Below are 25,726 nucleotides of genomic sequence, written 5' to 3' on the forward strand. Positions count from 1 at the left end.
CTTTAACCTAAATAAATTATAAAATAAAATTTTCTGCTTGCCATCAGCTACAGTGCTCTAAGGTCGCATGTTTTTAGCAGCTCAGTAATGAAAAAACAAATACAAAAAAGAACTGAATATTTTTTTTATTTATTTTTAAATATAAATTTAAGTGGTCGAATGTTCCTTCAAACCTTTTAATTTCTGTTTTTGCTCGTATTAGTATTTGAGATCTTTATTCGAATTCGAGGCACTATTTGTAAAACCAAAATATCAATATTCAAATTCAAAAAAAAAAAATTAATACATCACTGCTGAAAACATTTGGAAATATTTTTTTTTAATTACTCTTTTATTGAAGTCGCTGATGACCTCATCAGTAGGGACTGGAAAAATTGGCAGGTCCAATGACCTCCAGGATAGACTCCACGATCCTGTGCACATTCGGGCAAACGTCACCTGTTCATTGGCTGCTGACTCGTGAGGCGTCTCAACTGGGAGACTCGTGATTCGATACTGCTTCGACTGAGGGTCTATAGTTGGCCCACAGTCCTCCAGGTCAACAGCGAACCAATAGCAAGAGTTGCACAAAGGTACAATTATTTGCATTTCAGCATATCGCGAATTGAATCCGCTAATTTTTCCGGTCCCTGTTTATAGCTAGAGGCAGGAAAAATTCGCGGTTTCGATGACCTCCAGAATAGTCTACACAGTCCTCTTATACACTCGGGGCAAATAACGCCAGTTCGTTGGCTGCTGACTTGTGAGTAGTCTCAACTGGTATTGCCCCGAGATTCGTTACTTCTTTGGTTGAGGGGTTTTCTCACTGGCCCGGAGTCGCCCAGACGAACAGTGAACCAAATAGCAAGATCAGCTTAAAGGTATACGTGTGTATGAATTTCAGACTATCGCGAAATGAATCTGCGAAATTTTTCCGGTCTCTACTTGTGATTCGATACTGCTTTGACTGAGGGTCTATAATGGGCCCCGCAGTCCTCCAGGTCAACAGTGAACCAACAGCAGGAGTTGCCCAAAGGTACAATTATTTGCATTTCAGCATATCTAGTTATAATTTTTTTTGAATTTTTTAGACAAACTTTTTTTTTTTTTTCCCCCCCCCCGGTTTCTACGGCATGTATTTATTGGACCGTGTCCGGGCAGACGCGTCGTCGATGCAAATGAAGCCTCCCTGATGCGAGAAACGGAACGCGGTCTCGTCCCGGGACTCGAAGGCGAGACACCGAGCAGTGCGCTCCTTTCTCCAGGGGAAGGGGAGGGGGTGTGACGTCACAAGGAAGAAGGTAAGATGGCGGGAGGAAGGGGGGGGGGGGGGAAGGCGCAGCACGCCGCGGTATATAAAGAAATGTCGCAGCCGGGGCGGGAGTTTTAACCGCAGGCTGAGTCGACAGCAGCAGTCGCGACCCGAACGAGCGAACAAACGACAGCCTACCCGGACAGGTGAGTGCCGAGACCAACTCTCAGTGTTGGAGGAAGGGGGATGTTGGTGGGGGGGAACCCGACCCCCTTTTGCGTCAGCAGACCGTTAAAAAATTTCATCTAAAAAAAAAAAATTACGAAGAACGCTGCTCTGTAATTTTTTTATATTGTAAAATAACCATGTGAAATTACAGATAATTGTAAAAAAATATTTTTTACATTTAAATGAAAACAGCTGTAGAGCTACAAAATAGCGTTCACAGTAATGCTGGGTTTGTATTCCCCTCCCCCCCCCCCCCCGGGAATTTATGCGTTCTGTTAACTTATTTAATATATTCGATGGTATTTTCCATAGTATAAAACAATTTATGCTAGAATGAAACATAAATTAAAATATAAAATTATGTTTCAAATTTCGTAAACGTGTTTTCAATGGCAATCATTTTTCGCGAATAAATCTGAACGCCTATTAGACTGCAAAAAGGTATACCCGCACCAGAGGTTTCTTCCTTGTGATTGGCTGCCGTCTGAGAGAAGAAGGCGTTGCCTTGTTTGACCACAGCCACTCAGGACGTGTTTGCTTCCGCACAGATTTGCTGCGTGCCGACAAGTAAACAAGTGCCTGAAATCAACTCGACCAATCACGAAACACAGGCAGCGTTACAGTATTTTAACTCCTAGATAGTTTCGCGTAAAATACACGCCCTTAAGTATTTAACCAGTAAAATTCGCGGAGACGTTTTGTGATAGGTTAAAATTTCAAAGAATTCTATCTCTGTGCTTATATTTGTGTATACTGGTGGTTCACAGTTTATGATGGGAAAGATTCTGAGCCAACGAGAAATTCTCCGCCAAAAATGAATCAAATCACATTTTACCAAGTTGAGACATTTCAAAGTCAGCAGGTGGTGTTTGCGCGTGTGTGTAGAGGACAGTGGAGTCTATCCTGGAGGTCATTTAACAGTGAATATTTCCCGTCTCTAGGAATGAGTAGACACCCGGAAATTTCGCAGATTCGTCTGGCCTCAGGGTGGAATTCAAAGTCATAGGTGTGCTCAACCCATGTTTGCTATCCCATTTTTTGATTTCTTAGAGAGAATATTTTTATCCTTGTTAATAGGCACTGCCTGATTCGCTTACTTCTCTCCTGGCTGGGCATCGTTGGCTCATGGTCGTAGAGGGGCGTGTCCAGATAACTGCGGTCCAATCATGGACACAGTACGTAAGTGGAAAGATTGCATTCTAGCCTGCGACTGAATGAATGCACGAAATCTCCGTATCTCTAGTAATGAGACTCTTAATGGACTCCGCAAAGTTACGTTGTCGTCACCACAAAACATTTGGTAAAGTTTTTACTGGTAAACAGAGAATGGAAAAAAAAAAAATTCGCCGGTTCAGTGACCTCTAGGATAAGATCCACAGTCCCTTGTATTCCGGGACGAAATTCACGGGCTCATTGGCTGCTGGCCTGGATGACGTATGAATTGGGGAGCGTGCGACTGGACACTTTTTGGTTGAGGGTCTCTCATTAGTAGAGACCTGCAAAATTCGCGGATTCAGTGACCTCCAGGATAGACTCTACTACACTCTACCCACTCGGGCAAATGCCACCTGTTCATTGGCTGCTGACTTGTGAGTCGTCTCCACTGGGTGGCCTGTGATTCGACACTTCTATGAGTGAGGGTCTCTAATTGGCCCTCAGTCCTCCAGATTAACAGTGAACCAGTGGTAGAAGCAGCGCTAAGGTATAATTATTTGAATTGTAGCATATCACGAAATGAATGCGCGAATTTTGCAGGTCTCTATTCATTGGTCCCGAGTCCCCCGGATAAACTATGGCCAGGGACCTGAAAAATTCGCGGTTTCGATGACCTCCAGGATAGTCTACACAGTCCTCTGTACACTCGGGGCAAATAACGGCCAGTTCGTTGGCTGCTGACTTTGTGAGTCGTCTCGACTGGTATTGCCCCGAGATTCGTTCACTTCTTTGGTTGAGGGAGTTTCTCATCGGCCCAGAGTCGCCCAGACGAACAGTGAGCCAATAGCAAGAGCAGCTTAAAGGTATATGTGTATGAATTTCAGACCAGCATCGCGAAATTAATATGCGAATTTTTCCTGTCTTTAGTTATTATGCAAATGGCGAGACCTTTCGCATCGTGTGCCAGGGACTCGCGAGAGCCACGACACAGTCGGCCGCCGCGCCTCACGGAGCGTGTAGCACGAGCGTGTAGCACGAGCGTGAAACACGAGCACGCGAGAGCAGGGGTAGCCACCAGGGCGATGCAGGAGCCAATCAGCGACCCCCCACTCCTTCACGTGGAGGCTAATTGCCGCGGAGAGGAGAAAACCTTACATGCCGCGGACACAGGAAAAAAAAAATATATATCTTCCTTTACTTCAACAAGAGATCCCTTTAGAATCCAGTTGCCGATAAACAGTTTCTAATACTACAAGAAATATATCGTAACATTATCCAACACATGGTTATGGTTAGAGACCCGAAAAATTCGCAGATTCATTTCGCGATAGTCTGACATTCATACACGTATACCTTTAAGCTGCTCTTGCTATTGGCTCACTGTTGGTCTGGGCGACTCTGGGCCAATGAGAAACCCCTCAACCAAAGAAGTGACGAATCTCGGGCAAACCAGTTGAGACGACTCACAAATCAGCAGCCTACGAACTGGCGTTATTTGCCCGAGTATACAGATGACTGTGTAGACTATCCTGAAGGTAATCGAAACCACGAATTTTTCAGGTCCCTAGTTATGGTTATTTTTGCACGCATGAAAACATACTTTTTCGAGATAATATTTCTCAAGAAAATAATTTTATATTCTAATTGATTTTTTTCATCCATGGCAAAGATGACTGAATAATAATTAGACACAATTTTATTTAATCATGCTCATTAATGCGCGCAGTTAATACGTCGGCAATATATTCAGGAAACTATTGGAGGTACTGTGACAACAAAAAACATAAAATTTCGGGTAAGAATCCGAACCCAATATTACCACGAATACTTCTTTGTAGTGACACAGTTGTCATCACATAAATGTAAAAAAAAAAAAATTAAAAACATCGGTAATTTTATATAAATATTTCTGTTCCTTTTACAAAACAAAATTTTCGTTGTATGTGCCCAGATGGCCATGAACTTAACTGATGCATGACTTAAAATGCATGACTTTCGCAAAGTCAAAGAAAATAACACTGATTGCAAATAAAATAAGTCTGGGAATGAATATATATATATATTATTTTTCTTTTTCACTGTTTTACAATTTCAATTTGTCAGGTTGGTGAAATTTTGCAAAACCCCGTGGTTTTATAAACGAGCACGTTGGGTCGGCTCAGACTTGTAGCTTAATCAGGCATACCACCGCAGGATAAGCTGCAACTGTACTGTCATCACAGCCATTGCGGGCCTCGAGGTCCGAGTGTCAGATCCGGGCATCGAACCGCGGGCCCGCGTAGAGTTCCAGGCCACGGATTGCCGCCCAACTACCTCCAGTTGTGAAGATAGATATTAGGTTTTAACGGTGATGTAGATAACGGATGTTTGGTGACCCTGAGGTGTCGTGAGTTCGGGTTTATAAACCCGGCCTCAGTCAGCGGGTATCCACAGCCGATGGCCCACAAAAAATAAACCACCGACGGCGAAATAGATAATAAAAAACCCCTTTAACGGGGAGCGAAGGAAACATTTCCCCCCCGAAGAAACGGCACCGATACGTGTTGGTCCAAGAAAACCGTTCGCGGTGAAAGCAGTGAAAGCTCGTCTCGGTCGAGAGATACTGCCCTCCCGCCGAGAGAGCTTTCTGATTACACACAGGAGCCGCTTCGCGCTGCCCGCCGCTGCTCGTAAGGGCGACGTGGCTGGCGTCGCCAAGTGGCCGCGTCGTCCTTAAGGCGCCCCGCCTCGTCAGGGGTGTATGTATGTTAGTGAGGCGGGATGATAAGCGCGACGCCCGCTGGTGCTTCTAGCGCGGTGTCTCCTCTGGACTGGCGCGCAGTCTTCTCCCAGTGCACAGGACAACTGTGAGATCTGAGCGGTGACCGTGACATTAAATAGGGGATAAATGAAGATAAAGGTGTAATGCAAGTCCCTCAAGTGCTTTCAATAATCTGTGTGTATATATATATATATATATATCACATTTTAATGGGCCCGATAAATGCCGTATTTTTGGACAAGTCATGTCCAAAATGATAAATAAAATACGGTAATGGAAATTCTCGGTCGAGTAAGTTATGGGAAAAATCCGAACAATTGGTTCGAAATAGGGAAGATTTTTTGAAAAACAGAAAAATCGCAACAACTCCCATAATATGAATAGTATCGAATCCGTTTTAACGTATGATAACTCGGAGTACCTAATGCTGAAAAATGTTTTCTAAATAAATTTTTGATACGACCAGCCATAACTGCATGGGTTCGAAAAAAATTTTCACCGGACAAAAAAAACGTAACTGCCTTAGTAAACACCTTATCAAATCTGTTTAAATTGTTTGTAATAATATAATAATTATTTTCCAAAACTTTGTCTAAAACAATGTTTGATAAGATGCTTGGTGTTGAGAAGGATAGAAAAATAATTCAAAATTTTGTACCATGATCACTATTAAATTCCTTCGTATTTATTTCATACATTTTACATATTATGTTCAAGAATCGATTAAAATATTTTTGTTGACTAAGGAAGCCATGTATTTGAAATTGCTTGTAGGACAGAACCCCACTTATCTAAACACACGACCCTGTTTCCTCTTACGACGGCAGCGCGCGCTGTTGTACTGATAAGGCACATCTTTAACCAGCTATTTCCATGGAAACTGTAGAAGCAATTGAGATGGAGCTGCTTTTAAAAACTAATTCAATTCATTGTGAACATGTTTCACGCTTTCGTCCCCCATCAATCTTTAATAGAATAAATTTTTCCCGCTGGTCAACTTTTTGATGTGTCAGTTTGTGAGAAAATGCATTTCAATATATTAAAAAAATTATTTAAGTGAAACCTGTACAGTTTTTGTCTTAACATTTGTTCAGTGGCGTCCTAAGGCATTAATTTATCAATAAAAAAATCTGAATGAAATACACATGTAGGTTTTTGTTTTTTGATGTAAAAAAACCGGAATACTTCAAAACAGTTCGCAACGAAAAAGTTATTTTTTTTTAATATTTTCGGACACTTAAAATATTGTTAAGTATTCAAAATAAGCATTGCCTGATGCGTATTTCGATGCTATACAATATGAAAAAAAGCTTGGTCCAAAAATTAAAATTTTAATTTCGTTTGATATTTGGCAACAAGCACGAAGAAACAAGGACAGTGCTAACGGCAATCAGCGTGTGTTAGAGAGAGAGAGAATGCGCCCATTTACTTCCACACTGCAATCTAAGAGTGGGATGCTCTATAGCAGAAACGATTGCGAGACACCTAGAACCACGATAACTCTGAGATAAAAGAAATAAGAGGTGCATAGTGAAACTGTTTCTTATTTAAAAAAACACACACACGATAACCCTAATGACGCAGAATTCACTTTTTATAATATTTAAAGACTTTCAAATCATTCAAAAATATATTATTTTCAGTGAAGAAAATCATTACGTAATTGCTATTGACGTGGAACTCCTTGACACCCAGCCGATAGGTTAAGTCGAGGTGATTACGTCGTCGGAGCGTAACGAAACTTGCAACGCTCATATTTATGCGTCATATTTTTGGCTGGAAGATTACTTGTAAAAAAAACAGACGGCAACTGCAGCGCTCGATGGCGTATATTTTGCACTAAAATACAATTGTATACTTGTGCACTCGTACAGACTGTCCTGAATGACCAGTTTAATTAAGGCAATGGCTTCTCTTGCATACGGCAGCCAATTGCAATGAAGAAACCGCTGGCGAGGGCATACAATATTGCAGTCTAATGGCCGTTCAGAATTTTTTTTTCGCGAAAAAGGCCTGCCCCTAGCTACGACTAAGGGCAGGTACTCTCGCGGGAAAAAAAAATGATTGTATTTGCAACTTGAGAACACGTGAATTTTTCTCTTTTTCCGAGCTCACGTGTTTACACATCTCTGGACGAGTACTGAGAGACTCTCTCTGTGAATTGGGAAGGGGGGGGGGGGGGTAAAGGGGCAGTCCAGGAAGTTGTTGGCGGTCGAGATTGGGGCTCGTGTTTCTACCAGAAACCAACCACCTGCCAGGTGTTTAAAAAAGGAAGGAAGGAAGGAAGGGAAATACCTAATAAAAAAAACTAGGAGCGAGCAATCAGAGCGGGCGTCTCTGTCGCTACCGGGTGTAAGTCGGGAAGGCGCGCCGACCACTTTCCCCCCGACTCCGAGGGCTGGCTTGGCCGGGCTCCAGCGAGGTCGGAGAACTGGAGCGGCCAGTGACCGCTGCGCTGGTTGGAGCGAGCAGTTGCGTCACTTCACAGAACCGGCGCGGTGAAACCTGCCGTCCATAGATCCCCTCCGTCAGACTGACGCGGTGTTTGCCGGGAGAAACAGGTTGCGGACGGTGCAGAGAACTGGGCGGGGCGCGGGCTCCACGTGGCGGCGCGCGGCTCAGGTTTGAACCCCGCCCGTGCTGCAGGGATAGGCGTGTCACGGAGGTAGGGACCACGCCATCCCGACTTGTTGGCGCCTAGTAAGGGCAACACATCCGGGTTTGAGCTTATTTTGAAATAATACATTTATTAATTTATTATAAGTATTTATAGAATTTTCTTATCTCTCTTTGCCATTTGACCCTTTACGATATACTTACGAGTCGAGGTTTGAATTACCAAAGAAGTTTCACTTCTATCACGTGTACTGAGTTACACGCGCTTTTATTTTATTTTTTTTTCTCTCTCGCGCCGTTTTATTTTGTCGTTTAACACGGTTAAACTTGTAAACATTTAAATGGCCGAACTTAAAAAAAAAAATACAAAGTGCATACGTTTAGTATAATTAGCTGGAAAAGTTGCATTTCCAACATTTTTGTGCAGTATGGTTTACAGAAAACCAAATGAAATAAAAAAATGAAAAGTACTAAAAAAATTATTTAATTTTGTTGAGCCTTTAAAATTCATAAATTTCTGATGTTTTAAAAGGTCAGGATTTTTTTTGCGGAAAGAAATTAATTATTGATTTTTCTTATGACGAACAGTGAAAACAGCAACGGCGTGTGTCCAAAGGAAGCAGAAGAACAAAATCTAAAGTCAATGTTCTGAAAAGAACGTGTGTCGGTCAATGGCGGCTTCAGGATGACTTTTCGGGAGGGGCTATCGCACAAAGAAAGGTCGTAGTTGCAAAAATTGAAAATGGTCAGATATTGGCCTTTGAATCAGGGCCGGTGCAAGGTCAATTGGCGCCCTAGGCGAAAAACCTTAATGCCCTCCCCCCCACCCCGGACACCCCCAAAAAAATTTTCCTTGTCTCAAAATACATCACGTAAGCCTAAGATTTTGTCAACAATCGAATGAAAGCAGGCTTGTGTTTTTTTTTACTTTTTTACTTATTACAAATTATAAACAGGTCACCGTGGACTTTAAATAATTACTTATTTCAGTATAAACATTCCAAACTCTTACAAAAATACATTTTCATCTAGTTTCAATAATCGTTAAACATATTACATCAGCTGTTATGTGTCGTGCTGCGGCGCCCCCAGCTACTTGGCGCCCTAGGTGGTTGCCTAGTTCGCCTGTGTGGACGCGCCGGCCCTGCTTGGAATATTATTCACAAATTACAGGTTTCAAATACAGAACCGTAGTAGCTCCATGCAACTTTTGATGAGATAGAAGTTTAACATACGAAATTAAATATTTAAGTAAACATAAATGTGCACTAATCAATAAAATTGGTCTCGGGAGGGGCTCTGGAGCCGCGCTTGGTGGCGGTCAGGATGTTTGTGCACGTGGATAGCGGCGTGTTGGTCCGCAGGATGACGCGCGCGGCCATCTTGTTGTCGCTGCTGCTGGCGGCGGGCGCCGCGCATGCGCAGCAGCTGGATAGTGAAGAGGGGGAGGAGGAAGACCAGCGAGACGCGCGCCAGGCGGGCGGCTACTATACGTCACTGCCCCAGCAGTCCAGGTCGCCATCCAGGTACGCCAACTGCCCCGCATGATTTCCCCCCCCCCCCTAACCCAGTGGTGCCCACAAGGAAGGGGGGGGGGGGGGGTTACGACGCAGACTGCGTCATTAAAATTTCAGGGGGGGGGGGGGGGGTTAAAAGACGAAAAAAATGTATATATGATTTACATAACTATAGCTTCTAATGTGAAAATACGTTTCTGGTGCTTTGATAATTGAAAGGAATCTTGTAAATCAAATTGGCAACCCCGCATTTTCCTCAACAAAAGCAGTTTGGCATCTGTCGGTTCAGGATGGAAATATTACCTGATATGACCAAAATTATTATTAGAAAATCAGTTTTAATTAATGCAAAATGTGATAAAATATAATACTAAAAAAGTATAATATTATAAAATAATTGAGTAAATCATTGAGAAAATGGCATAAAAAATTTCGGGTGGGGGGGGGGGGAATCATTAGGTTAGGGGGGGGGTGAGTCATAGTGTTTGGGGGGGGGGGGGGGCACCTCTGCCTAACCTAACTAAAAACTAAGCGTGTATGGGAGGGGTCTGGATTAGTAAGAGGATCTAAGTGCGTCTCAGCCCGAAGCCTATACGTAGGGACCTGAAAAAAAAAAAAAAAAAGGAACAGAAATATTCATGTAAAATTACCGATATTATTAAATTGTTTTTCTTTTACGTGATAACAACTGTGTCACTACAAAACAGTATTCGTGGTAAAACTGGGTTCGGATTCTTACCCGAAAAAATTATGTTTTGTGTTGTCACAGTACCTCCAATAGTTTCCTGAATATATTTCCAGTGTATTAACTGCGCGCATTAATGAGCATGATTAAACAAAATTATGTATAATTATTAGGGACCTGAAAAATTCGCGGTTTCGATGACCTCCAGGATAGTCTACACAGTCCTCTGTACACTCGGGGCAAATAACGCCAGTTCGTTGGCTGCTGACTTGTGAGTCGTCTAATTGGTTTGCCCGTGATTCGTTACTTATTTTGTTAAGGGTCTCTCATTGGCCCGGAGTCGCCCAGACGAACAGTAGTGAGCCAATAGGAAAAGCAGCTTAAAGGTATAAGTATATGAATTTCAGACTATCGCGAAATGAATCTGCGAATTTTTCCGGTCTCTACCTATACGCTCTGATCATGCAGGGTTTAAGCCATTCAGGAGAGGTAGCATGCATCGTGTGCTAGGAGGGGGATTGGCCAGCCATGGCAATGTTTTAACCATGACTATCTCCCCCTCACTTGACTATACTAGACTAAAACTAGATAAGTTGGGCCTAGGTAAAACTTGCATAGACGCAGGGAAATCCCTAATACAAAAATTTTCATGCATTAATATCGAGAAGGATGCTTACGGGAAACAGAGGGATGGATCTGGAAGAAGAGTTGGACAGAGTAGAAAAGAGTCTACCATGCGCGGGGGTTGGGGGCTTGGACATTGCTGTGCGCATTGGTTTGGGTGGCGCTGCTTGTTTCGGGGGCGACTTTGTCGTTTTCCGCCGGGCTGCCAGCTGTACGAGCGCCAGGGAAAAAAGAAGTGTGGCGCTATCTGTTGAGTGGACCTGTAACTATTAGCAAAATAAGAGTGAATTAATTTTCAATGGTTTGTTTGCCTGATAAAAGCTCATGCGTTACTTCTCATAATCAAAGTAGGTTATGTTAGTAATATACAACGAAATGAAACGAAACAAAAAACACAGCAAAACGAAAAGACGAAACAAATACAATAGTTTTCCAAAAAAAAGAAGAGAACGAAAAAAAACCCCTCTAATGATGACATCACAAAAATATTGAACCCAAAAAAAAATTCAGGCCGGATGTATCGATGTATCGATAACAAAATATCGACACTAGGGAGTGTAAATAGGTTTCGCTGACGGTTGGATGTATCGATGTATCGATTACAAAACATCGGCACTAGGCATTGTAAATAGGTTTCGCTGACGGCCGGATGTATCGATGTATCGATGTGTCGACAGGTTCAACTACCGGCCGGACGACGACGAGGCGCTGTCGCGCAACACGGTGGCCCCGTCGCCCGCCCCCGCGCTGCTGTCGGGGCAGTCGGCCTACCGCCCCCGGGGGCAGGCGCCGCTCGACTCCGCCGCCCAGCAGCAGAGGCCGCAGCCGCAGCTGCGCCGCCCCCCGCCCCCCGCCCAGACGCAGCAGCAGCTGCTGCAGGAGGTGAGGTGGCAGTTGCATCTGCGCTAGCTGGTGCTTCCAGGCGGCACGCAGTCTTCCAGTCAGTTAAAGAGTTTTCATTTGCATACAGAGTACGCTTTACATGGTTTTGCTACAATACAGATTTACACGCCAGCACTCTGTGCTCTTTTGTCAAAATTTACATTTGTTAGATTATAGGATAGGAAAAAACAATAACAATATGATTTATTAGAAGCAAAAATTAAAAAAAAAAAACCTTCTTGAGTCTTCTAGTCGCGCATGGGACTACTACTTCCTGCTGCTTTTCTATCGTTATGTTAAAAATCTGGACAGTAATGGGAACGGGAAAAAATTAAACTATCAGCATGTATCATTTAAACCTATATTTCATTTCATAATATCGTATTCGCATTGCCTCCTGTAACGAAGCAAATTGACCAGAATTTGATCGCAAAAATTCGTAAAACTAACCGGAGGTTAATTTATTAGGAAATCATTTCAACATTTTTTTTAAAGACGAATTAGCAAAAATCATAGTTGAAATTTATGTTTTAGATTTGTTTGAAAGAGGTTTGTTTTTTCCTTCAAATTTCCCCCCGAAAAGTCTAGGAACGCCACGCCACAGAACAGTTATAATAATTTTGGTGTAATTGTTACAAAATATTGAAGTGTTAACTTCAAAGTAGCCACTCAAACACTTAGTACGTTCTCAAATACATCAAACAATAATAAAAATAAATTCAAGGAAAGAGTTTCGAAGAAAAATTTTTTGAGGAAGGGAAGTTAACAAATTCACACTCTAGGACCAGTACAGTTTACAAGGACTACATTACTTATCTCTACAGAACATATCGAAGAAATGCGTACCTGTATCTGACATCAGCTATGGGAATGTTGTTTTATTGGTACCTCAAGGACCATGGTCCTTTTTCTATTTTAAAAATAAAAATTTTATCGAACGTTTTTCCAAAACTTAAATTCCTTTGTTTTTGCTCAAACTAGCTGAAGTACCTGAAGTTGCCCGGGCTAAACACACCGTGAATAAGCTTATTTTTGGCAAATAAAAGGCTTAAAAAATAGAACAATGCAATAGACGTTGCCAAGGAGACAACTTTGCAATGGAGGTTGCGGAAACTACGCGTGATTCGCGTCATAAAGTTAGTTTAAAACACAGTTTGACTATGTTTATCAATTATCACATTCGATATTATTTCTTTAAATTCTACGTTAAATTTCGTGTTCGAGTTTCGTATTATAAGTGAAATTTGCAACGTGAGAACACAGCAATTCGCTCATTACCGAAGATGGATGTTACACTGAGAGACTCGTTCACAATTTTTTTTTTAATTTTTTAAAAATAGGCTTTTAAAAGTCTTAATTTTTGTTACCTAACCAAATGCTGCGTAGAGTTTTTTTTTAATTGGTCATTGTGCGGACGTGAGAAACAGAAATTTGTTGTAAAGACCGAAATGGTAGTGAGACCGGATAGGGTTCCGGGGTGATATCTGGCCCTGGAAGTGCTGACTGATGGTCAGTGTAGCCACTCACCACCAGGGGCGCTTGCGGTCCCTGGTCACTAAATCCAGCCCTGGATAAAAAAAAAGCAAAGAGGACCACGAGTCCAAGTGCCCAACCCCCCTGCATGGTAGACTCTTTTCTACTCTGTCCAACTCTTCATCCAGACCATCCTCTGTATTCTCCTGTGTCTCCTGTATTCTCCTACACTTGCACCCCGCATGACAGTGCCCAGGGTTTTACCCTGTGTCTGCGCAGGCTTTACCTGGGCCCAACCTATATCTCTAGTTATAGTCTAGATTTAAGAGTGAGGGGAGTTAGTCATGGCAACAATCGCTGCCATGGCTGGCCAATCCCCTCCTAGCACATGATGCATGCGACCCTCTCCCTGCATGGCTAATCCCAGCATGACTAGGCGGGATCGTTACCACAACGCCGAACGCCAAATTAACTGCAACGCCGACAGTTAGATAACTGCTGTGTACCACAACGCCGAAAAATGTACCACAACCTAACCTTACCTAACCTAACCGAAATACAGTAACGCCGAAAAATGTACCACAACCTAACTTTTGTGGCAGTCCTGCAATGAAATTTTTAGGGGTTCATGTATTTCGTTTCGACGTTGTGGTACACAGTAGTTTTCTAGCTGTCGGCGTTGCGGTCAATTTGGCATTCGGCGTTATTGTACGTTCCGCGTTGTGGTATTTCGGCGTTGTGGTGCATCCCCGACTAGGCGTATGAAGTCAGACATGACTTTTTGTGAACCGTTAAAGTTCAGCGCCCTTTCACGTTCAGCGCGGACAAGCTTTCCAGAGCTTTTCGCCACGATCTCACCAGCCCGGCCGGCTAGCTCGTCAAGACGTGTCGGGAAGCCTAAGATTCACTCATCCTTCTGGACATACCCGAATACTCACGTTGGCAAGCCTTCTTTTCACAGACGAGAGAGCCAAACCCAATGTTCCCCAAGTTAATGCTCGCTTTTTTTACGTACAACATGTGTATTTTTTTTTTGGGGGGGGGGGGGAATTCGCGTGCATTTATTCTCCAAATGCGTGGGTTTAACTTATAAGATGTCATTCTTAAAATTAGCAAGAAGTAATTAAAAATACTTTAAAACATTGTGGCTGGTTGGTTATATTAGGTAAGTATAGCTACATTAAAAATACTGTGAAATCATGTAAACGGTTTCTTAGCGCTGGATAGCTACATATTAAAAAGTTATTTGATAAGCAACCATAAAATGATTTTACAGTATTTTTAATGTAGCTATTTTAACCAAAGCAACCGTCCACAATGTTTTAAAGTATTTATAATGTAGCTAACCTAACCTAATTGACCATTAGTTATCATGAGTTGTATATTTATTTACAAAGAACAAAAAAAACCGAAGATGCACGATCGGGTGTTCGGTGTTTGGCTTTCTCGTCTGTTGAAAGAAGGCTTGCCAACGTGAGTATTCGGGTATGTCCAGAAGGATGAGTGAATAGTAGGCTTCCCACAAGTGACACGGTTACCTGACCCGGGGTGGGGGTTCAGTGAACTTGTCTCGCCCGCCGCTGACGTCTGTTTGTGTGTTTTGTCTCGCGCAGGGGACTTTCACTCTCCCGTTCATCCGTCATCGTCGCGGACACACGCGCATTAATTTTTTTCAATAGCAGCTGCTATGTTATTGAAACCAATAATAATATGACACAGTGGCGCATAGAGGCCTCTTCATTCTGGCCTTAACTGACATTGGGTTAAGGGGACCAGGTAAAAACGAAAATTTACTTAACCAGGCACAAACAAAAAATTACCTAACCATGTAAAAATCGAAAAATTGCCTAACCATGTAAAAATCGAAAATTTACATAACCATGTGCAAACGAAAAATTACTTAACCAGGTGCAAACTAAAAATTACTTACCCAGGTAAAAACTAAAAATTACCTAACCAGGTACAAACGAAAAATTACTTAACCAGGTACAAACGAAAAATTACTTACCCAGGTAAAAACTAAAAATTACCTAACCAGGTACAAACGAATAATTACTTAATCAGGTAGAAACAAAAAAATACGTTGTAGATTTTTACTTATCTGTGGTAACATGTAGGGCTACATATTTCCAACGATATTAAAAAGTTGTAATATTTTTGTCTATATATAATGGATGAGTTGCGTAGTTTTGACACCTCCATATAACTTACATCTGGAGAGACTGGATCAACTCCGCAATCATAAAAAATAAGAGATGTAAAAAAAAAGTGAGCTAGTCTTTCAGTAATCGCCAAAGATCAATAACATCTAACTTCGGTAACAAGCAAATCATAGAATTTTTTTAAAATAAAACATTTTATGGTAAAGTTATCTTATACAAAAACTATTTTTTTTTTGCAAAACTCCGTTCCCCCGGAGAAACCCCCGGAATGGCCACCGCATGGGGAGCCCAAGAAAAGAAACGGGCTCCCCATTCGGAAGCCACCTGGAAGGTTTTTTTCTGTTCCACCCACCGTTTCTTTGGTAGCCTGATTTGTTGCAAGGGATTGTATTCCTACCAGAGAAAATGCCACCATTTCATCTGGGCAATCCGCCTTGGAGGAGCCGGGGCGCGAACCCGGGTCCTACAAGTCACAAGGCAGGCGCTCTACCCCAGAACCAGAGTGGTAGAGCGACGATCGGCAGTCTTCTTAGCCCTGACATGATGTTATCCCACTAGTTTAACTGTAGTTTGTTATAAACACGTACTTCTGGCATTTCATTTGGGAAGTTATGTAGTGTAGGTACCTATTTAGCGTATTATAAAAAATGTCAGCGAGGTATTTCAGTAATAGCCAGAGATATATTATCTAATCTCAGTAACGACCAAATTCATGTTTTATCATGTTGCAGTTACACTTATATTTAATCGGACAGTGTATAGTTTTTTTAAAATAATGTCTAGCTTGATAAATATACGGGAATTGTGTATTCAACTAAATTTCTGGGCGTGAATCGCACGTAGTTTCCACACACGTCGCTAGAATTCGTTGCTTAGCAGCTGCGTCGAATATCGAATCATTTCATTTGCAAATCGAAATTTTAAACCGATTGCTGCGATAAGAGCGAAAAAAAAAAAAAGTAGACTTCACAATGACTCCGGCTACGGACCTGATTTTCTAAAAGGAATTCTATTAAAATACTATTAAAATATTGATCATTTTCGTTCAACAGTCAATTCCATAAAGTTTCCCTAGCCATTCTCCACAGATGTCAGCACCGTGTTTAAACATTACCATTCCATTCAAGAAATTAATTACACGCACAAAATGCCGTATGACGAAATCTTAGATGTTGCAAATAAAAACAAGTGCGTGTGAAGGCGACGCGCTACAGAAGTGAAACATCTATACTAATATATATTTTTAATAAAAACAAGATATAATTCAGAATAGTAATGACGCGGGTATGATCTTAAATGAAATAACTCTTTTCCACACAAATATATAAATTGTAGATTCTTTGAATTAAAAAAAAAAAACTATTTTTTTGACGTGATAACGGCTTATAAATCGATGAAAGCCGGCTGCACGCACGAAAAATTGTCACGTTCCGCCTGAGCCGAGCGTGCAAGAACCGGCCAACCACCGTGCAAGAAAATCGTCTATAATATCAAACAGGTTAAGGCGGGCTTTTTTAAACTAATTGTTCGTGATTGTATTTAAGCAAATTATTTAAATTAAATTTGCAAAAACTGTAAATAATATTTGAAAATTAAAAAGTATGCAATTTTTCATCAATGTTTTCTTATGACGTTATCACGTCCGTACATTTAAAACCAACTTTGATTTTAAATAATTCTTGAACTTGAAGCTTGCCGATGATTGGGTAGTTTATGCGGCAGGGGCGTGGTTTCTTCTGAAGCCCTGCACACCGTATGAGCATGGCAGGACACTCATGAATATGAGCCGTTCTATATAGAGCTGTAGCAAACCGTACGTATTCGGTCCTGAGTAGACGGGTGCGCCATCTGGTACCGAGTAACGAAACGTTACACACGAATGCATTTCGCGTTACTCGCATTTTTTCGTAGTATGAAACAGTTCATTTGTAGTTCTACATTTTACCTATTAAATCAAAATTAAATTTAGAATGACTTAAAACACAAGTCTGGTTCAAAATACTGAAAAGTGAAAAAAATGCACCTCACGCAGTTTGGTATGTGATGTATAAGTATGTTTTCTACAAATTACGAATGTTGCGACGCCGCGACGTCATACTGTACGCGTTCGCAATGCGACTCGATTCGTTGCTCTAACAAAACATAGCATGCTATGAGGTATCAGAAGTGACGAGTAACGTAACGATACGATAGTAACGAGTACTAATAGTTATAGTAACGAATACATACGGGTACGCTTTTTTGACGTGACAACGTCTAATAAAATCGATGAACGCCGGCTGCACGCACAAAAAAGTGTCCCGTCACGCACATTGTTTCGTTACGCTGTGTCCCGTTACGCTCATTGTTCCGTTACGCTGTGTTCCGTTACGCTGTCGGCGAGTCCAGTAATAATAGGTTATGTTACAATTGACTAAAAAATTATGGTGATTCATATGATTGATGATAGATATTTGATTACAGTTTATTTATATGAAAACTTGTTCATAATTATATTTAAACTTTATAGCTAAACGCCAGTTTTTAAAATTAATTACAAGTCATCTACACGTGAACTGTTTCGTCGACTGTTTATAAAGTGAAGTGAAAAGTTAATGTGGTTTTCATTGCTTATTACAACAACAATTTCAGCAATAAAAGTTAATTATTCTTGCATTTTAAAAATCTGATGACTAGTATAATTTCAAGTATTTATTCTTTTATTATTAAAATAAAAATGATTCAATTTTATTCATAAAAGTATGTAATCATTTCATAAAATTTTTGTTATGACGTTGTCACGTTAAACTATCGCCCGTAAACCCGACTTTACAGACAACCAATTTTTTTTTTCCGTTACTTTTACACCTCTAGTTGTATCGAAACCCGCGATCGTTGTTGTACGAGCTTGGCGCGTTAGGGATTACGGTCACCCGGTTGGTTCAAATCCCGGCTTCGGGATCGGGTGTGGAGACCAAGTAGGGTGTAATTCATTGTCTCCGGACACTTTCGCCCGGTCAGGTGTCGACATCGAGTGGAAAGCAACCCATATCGAACGGGACGGGATTTACCAAACAAAGCGTATCCCGACACCGAAACCTCCCCCCCCCCCCCCCTTCAATTCAAATCCTATTCTCTTCTCGGCGAGTCTAAACCGTTCATTCTATTACCTGTTCGCCTTTCACTGCTTTGCGAGTTACGTCAGGCAGGGATAACCTCCTTGACTTTCCTTGAAGCCTTTAGAAGTGACGCACGAATGAATACATTTCGTGGAAAAGTTAAACCCTAGCTTTCTAAATCAACCTTCGTCTGAAGGATACCGCCAGCAACGTTACCGAACGTAGGTACAGTGAACAGAATATTCCTTTCGGCGTAACTAAGACTAAACCCACACTGCCAGTGATTGAAGGGACTCACTAAAGACAGCTGTAAAAGTTCCTCATTGGCCCAGAGTCCTTCTCGTGAACCGTGAACCAGTAGCAAAAATCACACAGAGGTAAAGTTTTTTGAATTTTAGCCATTCATTCTTTTGGTGTTTTTAGGTTCCTCTCATACTATTTGAATATTCTGTTCAATGTATTGCAATATGTTGATTAGTTTACCATTTTGAACAGTTTCTTAGGTAACATACTGTAAAATCGTTTGAATAGTTGGATGGGTTAGGTAAGGTTAACTACATTTGAAATACTGTTAAATCGTGTGAAAAAAAAAACTATTTGGTTTTTAGGTTATGTTAGTGGTATTAAAAAAAATACTGTAAAATCTTTTGAACTGTCGGTTAGGTTAGCTAAATTTGAAATTACTTTAAATTGGCGTGGATGGTTGGTTAGGTTGGATAAGCGACATAAAAAAAATACTTAACGGCGTTTTTGACGCCAATACGTCTTTAAAATTGATTCCATAGTGGGAGGTAATTCAGAAAACGAATGATAAAATCGGGGGATACAGTTTGGTGTTGCAGCTACATATCTGTCGTCTCCATCCAAAATTTAATTACACCACTGGATAGCTAAAGGTTCAAAGAATTCGTCACGCTAAGTGAAGGACTGTGACGCATCGCGCGCGGTGTGGAGGGGGAAACGCCGCCATTTTAAAGGTCTTTTGCTGCGTTTCGAGACTTCCATTCAGTATAACTTTTGACTCGGAGAAGCTAACAAGTTCGTTTAAGTTTCAATCGTCAGCTCTCGTCAAAATCTAACGATTGTATGTATAAAACATTAGCTTAATTTGGTTGCAGCGACTATATATGGTGTTAAAATAAAAAATATATTACCTGTTACGTACACGTATTCACGTACAACACGCGGCCGTGTCCAGTGGCGGATCCAAGATTTTGGTTTGGGAAGAGCTCGACCCAGCTGAGGCTAGGCTTTATCAAGACAAACACTAAAACAATATTGGACCCAGATGCTTTTGGAGGGGGCATGAGATCCTTAGCCCCCCCCCCTTTGGATCCGCTACTGGCCGTGTCCATGACACAGCCACACCCGGGACGAGTATCATTCAGGATTTGTCTTTCTTTCAGATTGGCACAAATTCTGCGATAATCCCCCGTCTCGCGGACAAAAGCCCCTATAGTTGACAATTACCCGCGCCTCCTTCCAGGAGCAGCTGCGGGCCGAAGAGGAGCTGGAGGAGGAGAAGCCGGACCGACTGACGCTGCTGCTGCCGCAGTCCAAGTTCGACTGCGCCGGCAAGACCGGCTACTACGCCGACGACGGCCTCAACTGCGAGGTGTTCCACTACTGCCAGGACAACCAGCGCCACTCGTGGATCTGCCCCGAGGGCTTCCTCTTCCACCAGGTGGGAGACCCCCTATACCCTCTCCCCCCCAGCCTCTCCTGCCCGGCGACACGCCGCTCTTCTAGCCGTGTCACGTGAACAACACTGTGCACTTTAGTCTCGGCTGAGGAGGCGCTTCAGTTCTCGAGCTTCACGAAAATTCCGGTTGCATGAGGGAAATGGTTAGGTACGTGGTGGGGGTACCGGTGGAGGAGGAGACGGCAGTGTAGAGGTAGAAATGACGCTACACACTTACATACTTCCACACTTGCATTCTTGCACACTTGCATACTTGCACACTTACATACTTGGACACTTTAATAATTGTACACTTGCATACTTTCACACTTGCATATTTGCGCAATAGCATAATTTAGAGCTCGCATACTTTCATAGATATATTTTTTTTTGATCTGCGACCTCAGCCAAAGATAATTAATTATGTTTACAAAACCTCAACGCATCCTTTTTTTGTTAATGGTACCGAAATATTCATGTGAACTTACAGACATTTGTAAATTTGTACATTTACATGAAGAAAAAAAAACTCCATCACTACACAATATTGTTCGCAGTAATACTAGGTTTCGGATTCTTACCCGGGCATTTATGCTTTGTTTTTGTTCCAGTACCTCCGTTAGTGAATGTTATTTGCAAACCGTTCCCAGAATAGCTTACCATTATCAACTACGCACATTAATGATCTTTTCCAATGGTTAAAAAAAAATTATGCTTGAATGCAACATCAATTAAAATTAATATAAACTTATGCGCCAATTTTCGTAAGAAACACTCAGTACTATCTCGAAACTCATATATGCATAAATAACCATAACCACGTGATCATCATAACACCACCATCGCCATCATGGTGGTCTGGAAATTGCGCGGATTCATCTGGCTTCACGCTAGAATGCTAATCTTAACTCTCTTGCCCAGTGTTAACGATTGGACAGCTATTCTTTGGACACACCCCTATGCGACCGTGAGCCAACTAAGTCCAGCTAGGAGAGAAGCAAGCGACATTTCCGGGTCTCTAGCCATCATCACCACCTCGCGCTAAGCCGGTGTTCCAAGACACAAACATAAGGGTTCAGGTGTTGAGTATGCTACACATGTATCCCACACACGTACTCCTAGTGCACGATAGGACACGGCCAGTCCCTTATTTTTTTAGGGAACGGATTTCTGTGTCCTATTCATTGCTGCTGCCCAAATTTCGCGCATGCGCAGAGCTAACCTTTTAGTTGATTTCGTCCAGATGGTAGACCCGCATCTGTCGCCATTAACTCATTTTTTTGTGATCATCGGGGGATGTACCAAGCGGGTTTGGTGTGCCAAATGAAATCTTATGGTCGCGAAACTATCCTGGAGTACATTCTTACTCTGTAACAGTTAACAAGGAACAATCGCGACTTAAAAAGGTACTTGAGAAAATTAAAACAAAAAGGTCGTTGTATTTTTGCGCGACAGTGCTGCCATCTCTAGTAATTTTTGACGTGACAATTGTATCGATGATAATGTTCGCAGGCTTTCACGGCCATTGGCTAAGCCAAATTGTATCGATGGTTGCGAAACGTTCGCTAGAATGCACTAGCCTCGCGCAGGGCACCGTTTATTAAAACGGTTTCCAATCTGGTTTCCTTACCGGGATTCTTGTTTGGGCAACGGCCCTCGAGTCAGGTTCATGGTCGCACTCTGCCGCAGGTACACCTGATATGCATGCCGCCGAGCGGCGACAACATCTGCAAGCAGTCGACGCAGTACCACTTCGTCAACGACTACCTGTACCGGCCCATCAACACGGAGGAGGCGCAGAGCCGGCCCAACGTAACGCTGCGCTACTCGGACCGCTACTACCCGGACAACTACTACGAGAACCTCGAGGAGCAGCCGCAGCCCCAGCAGCCGCAGCAGCAAGTGGTTTACACGCAGCCGTCGCCGCTGCCGCAGAGGATACCCCTGCAGGTCGGCACCTCCGGGGCGGCGGGATGGTCTTCAAGGGGGAGGGGAGGGGTCAGGTGCCACAGGGTCACCTGGAAAAAATTCGCGGGTCTCACTGATCTCCAGGACAGACTCCGCGGACCTCTGCACACTCGGAGAAATGTCACCCGTTCACCGGCTCTTGACTTGTGCGAGAATTCTCAACCGGGTGGTCTGCGCGATCTGATACTTCCTTGGCTAGCACGAGACTAGAGTTCAGATGGGGGAGTTGGTCATGACGACATTGCTGCCATGGCTGGCCAGTCCCCGAACAAAGCGACACTTCCTGCTTGGTGGATACTCAGCATGATTAGAAGTTTAGGTTTAGGAAGGAGACCCCCCCAAACCTAGGCCTTTCCTAAACATGTTACACTTTAGCTTTATGCTAGGTTAGAAAAATATATTGTGTTTTTTTGATCACTCGTAACAAGGAAGAAAAAATCTTTAAATTCATGTAGCAGCAAGGAAGTCCGAATGAATTAAGTCTTCAAGTCAGTACATGTAAATTCAGCGATTTGTCTAGCTAGTTCTCATGTGCCAAAAGTGTGAGTTCTAAGAAAGCGTCTTATGTAACCAACTTATGTATGGCAGAAATTTTGCGAGATAGACGCATACCGTCACACCTTCGACCATATATCGGCAAAGAATTCCACACCGCGACCTTGAAGACATTGATGAAGAATTTATGGCACCAAACACTACACTATGATTAGGTACATCAAATCTTCTGTAGTTGAAAGGTTTAACAGAACTTTGCGCACAATGAAAAGGAAAAAAAAAATAGTGAATTAAATTTCATGTAGCACATAAGCTGGATAAGGAATTGGAAAAATTCGCGGATTTGATGCAATCTTGGAAAGAATCCATAGTCTATTGAATTCTTGGGTGAAAGTCTGTGAGACATAGGTATAAACTGGAGAGCATATTGTTGGATAATTCTTAGGTTGAGGGTTCCTCATTGGCACTGGAGGGCATATTGTTGGATAATTATTTGGTTGGGGGTTACTTATTGGCACTGGAGGGCATATTGTTGGATAATTCTTTGGTTGGGGGTTTCTCATTGGCACTGGAGGGCATATTGTTGGATAATTCTTTGGTCGAGGGTTTCTCATTGGCCCTGACCAGCCAACAGCAGAAGCAGTGAAAGTGTGAACCCAGCTAGAAGGTCTCTGAGGACGTCGCTTGTCGTTTGCTGCAGACGGTGGCCCCGCAGCGCGCGAGACCCCTGCACGTGCAGGCGGTGCAGAGGCCGGTGCAGCTGTCCCTCCAGCCGACGCCCCGCCTCCCCCAGGTGGTGTCCCAACAGCAGCTGAGGCCCCAGCCCACGCAGCAGCAGCAGCTGAGGCCCCAGCCGCCGACGCAGCAGGTGTTCCGCTCCCCCGAGGAGGTCAACATCCCCCTCCAGCACCGCCGGCCGGCGCCCACCACGCCGCAGCCGCCCAGGACCTACCAGCCCGTCAACGAGGACGAGGAGGACTACGACTACGACGACCCACCGTTCAGGGGCTGAGCGGGAGATAACCCCCCCCCCCCCACCCCCTTTCCCATCTGTACACCAGCGTTCCCATTCCACCAACTTCATTCTGGCCGGCGCGGCGTCGGTAGACACCGCCGGCGCGTTCCGGAGCAGCCTGCCGCGCAATGGGGCTCGCCGCCATCTTGAACTCATCGCCGCCATCTTGGAATTCTAGCCGCCATCTTGAATTTTAGAAATTTTTTTTTCAAAACATCTCGCAGTGCATGTTTATAAACTTTCATATTTTTTTAAAAGCCCTCCAAAGCCTCGAAACGTTCTTATGCACTGAGCGTTCACTCGACCAATTTTCGACTTTTTAGTTTTCAAGCGCTCTCAAGACATCTTATCCGATACATAATATAAATATGATTAAAAAAAAATCCATTCTAAGCTCACGCTCTAGAATCCGAGTAGAAAGCAACAATATCACCTACCACCAGATTTCTGTCATTTTAATTTTTTTAAATTTTTTCGAAACATCTGAAAAATTTCGCGGTTTAAATGACCTTCAGGATAGACTCCACAGACCTCTGCATACTAGGATAAATGCCACCTTTTGATTGACTCTTGACTCGCGAGAATTCTCAACTGGGTGGCCTGTGATTTGATTCTTCCTTGGTTGAGGCCCAGTGTCCTTCTCGTGAACTGTGAACCAACAGCAAAAAAAACACAGAGGTGAAGTTGCTTGAATTTTAACCTATCACGAACTGAATCCACGAATTTTTTTTTCGGTTCTACTTATAGTTTATATTAAAACCATTAATTTTTATTGTTACCTGCCGAACATGCATATTAAAGTGCAGACGAGACACGTTGGAAAAACCTCCTGTACGGGGACTTAACCGATTATCATCAAAATAATGAAGAAACTAAATTAATATTGGAGCATAGTAAGTCTGCTTCTATCTCCTAGGTGAACTACAAGCAGGATAATGATGACAGAAAGTAAAGTAATTAACACGGTAAATATTATCGTTAAGTCATTAGAAACTTTATTTCAACAGTCAACATTTTGATTCCGTATTGGTGAGATTAAAAGGACGAATTAGTTGTGGCAAAACATCCAGCTAATGTATAAACGTATTCTGTAGTATGTGAGGTCCTGTGCAGTCTCTCACGATGTCAGTGACTATGTACTTCAGATCTAGATAATTCTAGAGTTTCAAGATGGTGGATAATAACATAGCTCAAGAGGGAGTCCTTGCTGTCTCATGCATGCTGCTCGAAACTGAAAATGCCAAACATAATTTGTTGCTCGATTAGGATATTAGGTTATTTCGCCCGATTCGTTGGTTACTACTGCGAAATAAATGCTTGTGTTATACTGACAAGTATCGATGCAAGCGGTTTGTTATAAATATTTTTTTTTTGCAATCACTTAGATTACCTAAGTTATCGCAGTTTTGTTTTACTATTTCGTCTTTTGGCAACGAGTATTACTTGTATTTGACGTAAAAAAAAATGCTGACTGGGCCTGCACTTGAAAAAATATACTTGAGTAATTAAAATTGGTTTTACAAAATGATGCAGCATTGTTGCCTAGAGCATGCTCTCAACTAATGTGTCCATTTTCGAAACCAACTTATAATATGCCATTTTCCTTATAAGACTGCCAATGAACTAAATTTGTTCTCATGTTGAACTCTCTAACACAGCATGGCAAATGAATTACGGACATAAGACATTTTGGGGAATTAATTTTTGCTAGTCATATATTAAATGCCTCAAAAGAAAAAAAACTTCTTAGTTAACATTTCTTGTTTTTAATACGTTTTCACGAGTCATTTATCAAATTCTATAATGTTCTAAATGACTAATTTTTGTGCGAGCATACTAATTATGTAGCATTTATTGTTACGTACGAAAAATAAAAATCTTGCCACTTTCATAATTTAACGGCCTTTAATAGTTAAAGAATATATCATATTCCAAAATACTCAAATGATAAAAAAAAGACATTATAAATGAAATTATTGCTTCAAATATTACAGTCGTACACTCCTATGGCCAACATTTGTTGAATAATGTCTACGTTATACGATGGAAAAAAAAAAGGCCTTGAAAAATGTGAAAACTTATTGTGTAATGTATGTGATATTTTATGTAAATAAACAAATATAACGAAGAACAAA

General features: G+C 42.2%; 1 protein-coding gene across 1 annotated transcript; it reads left to right on the forward strand.

The window, feature by feature from the left end:
• The first annotated feature begins 1,361 nt into the window (after window positions 1-1,361).
• On the forward strand, window positions 1,362-25,726 carry LOC134540041 (uncharacterized). The gene is made up of 6 exons (XM_063382482.1): window positions 1,362-1,437; window positions 9,356-9,517; window positions 11,495-11,699; window positions 19,919-20,116; window positions 21,803-22,063; window positions 23,277-25,726. The coding sequence occupies exons 2-6, from the start codon at window positions 9,357-9,359 to the stop codon at window positions 23,586-23,588; spliced, it is 1,137 nt and encodes a 378-aa protein (XP_063238552.1). The 5' UTR covers window positions 1,362-1,437; window position 9,356; the 3' UTR covers window positions 23,589-25,726.

This window comes from Bacillus rossius, chromosome 16, assembly GCF_032445375.1.
Source record: "Bacillus rossius redtenbacheri isolate Brsri chromosome 16, Brsri_v3, whole genome shotgun sequence".
NCBI lineage: Eukaryota > Metazoa > Arthropoda > Insecta > Phasmatodea > Bacillidae > Bacillus > Bacillus rossius.

Coding starts and splice junctions, on each gene's coding strand:
- LOC134540041 (XM_063382482.1), top strand. CDS start 9,357: ATGACGCGCGCGGCCATCTTGTTGTCGCTGCTGCTGGCGGCGGGCGCC. Junction 9,518..11,494: donor CAGTCCAGGTCGCCATCCAG/GTACGCCAACTG, acceptor ATGTGTCGACAG/GTTCAACTACCGGCCGGACG. Junction 11,700..19,918: donor AGCAGCAGCTGCTGCAGGAG/GTGAGGTGGCAG, acceptor GCCTCCTTCCAG/GAGCAGCTGCGGGCCGAAGA.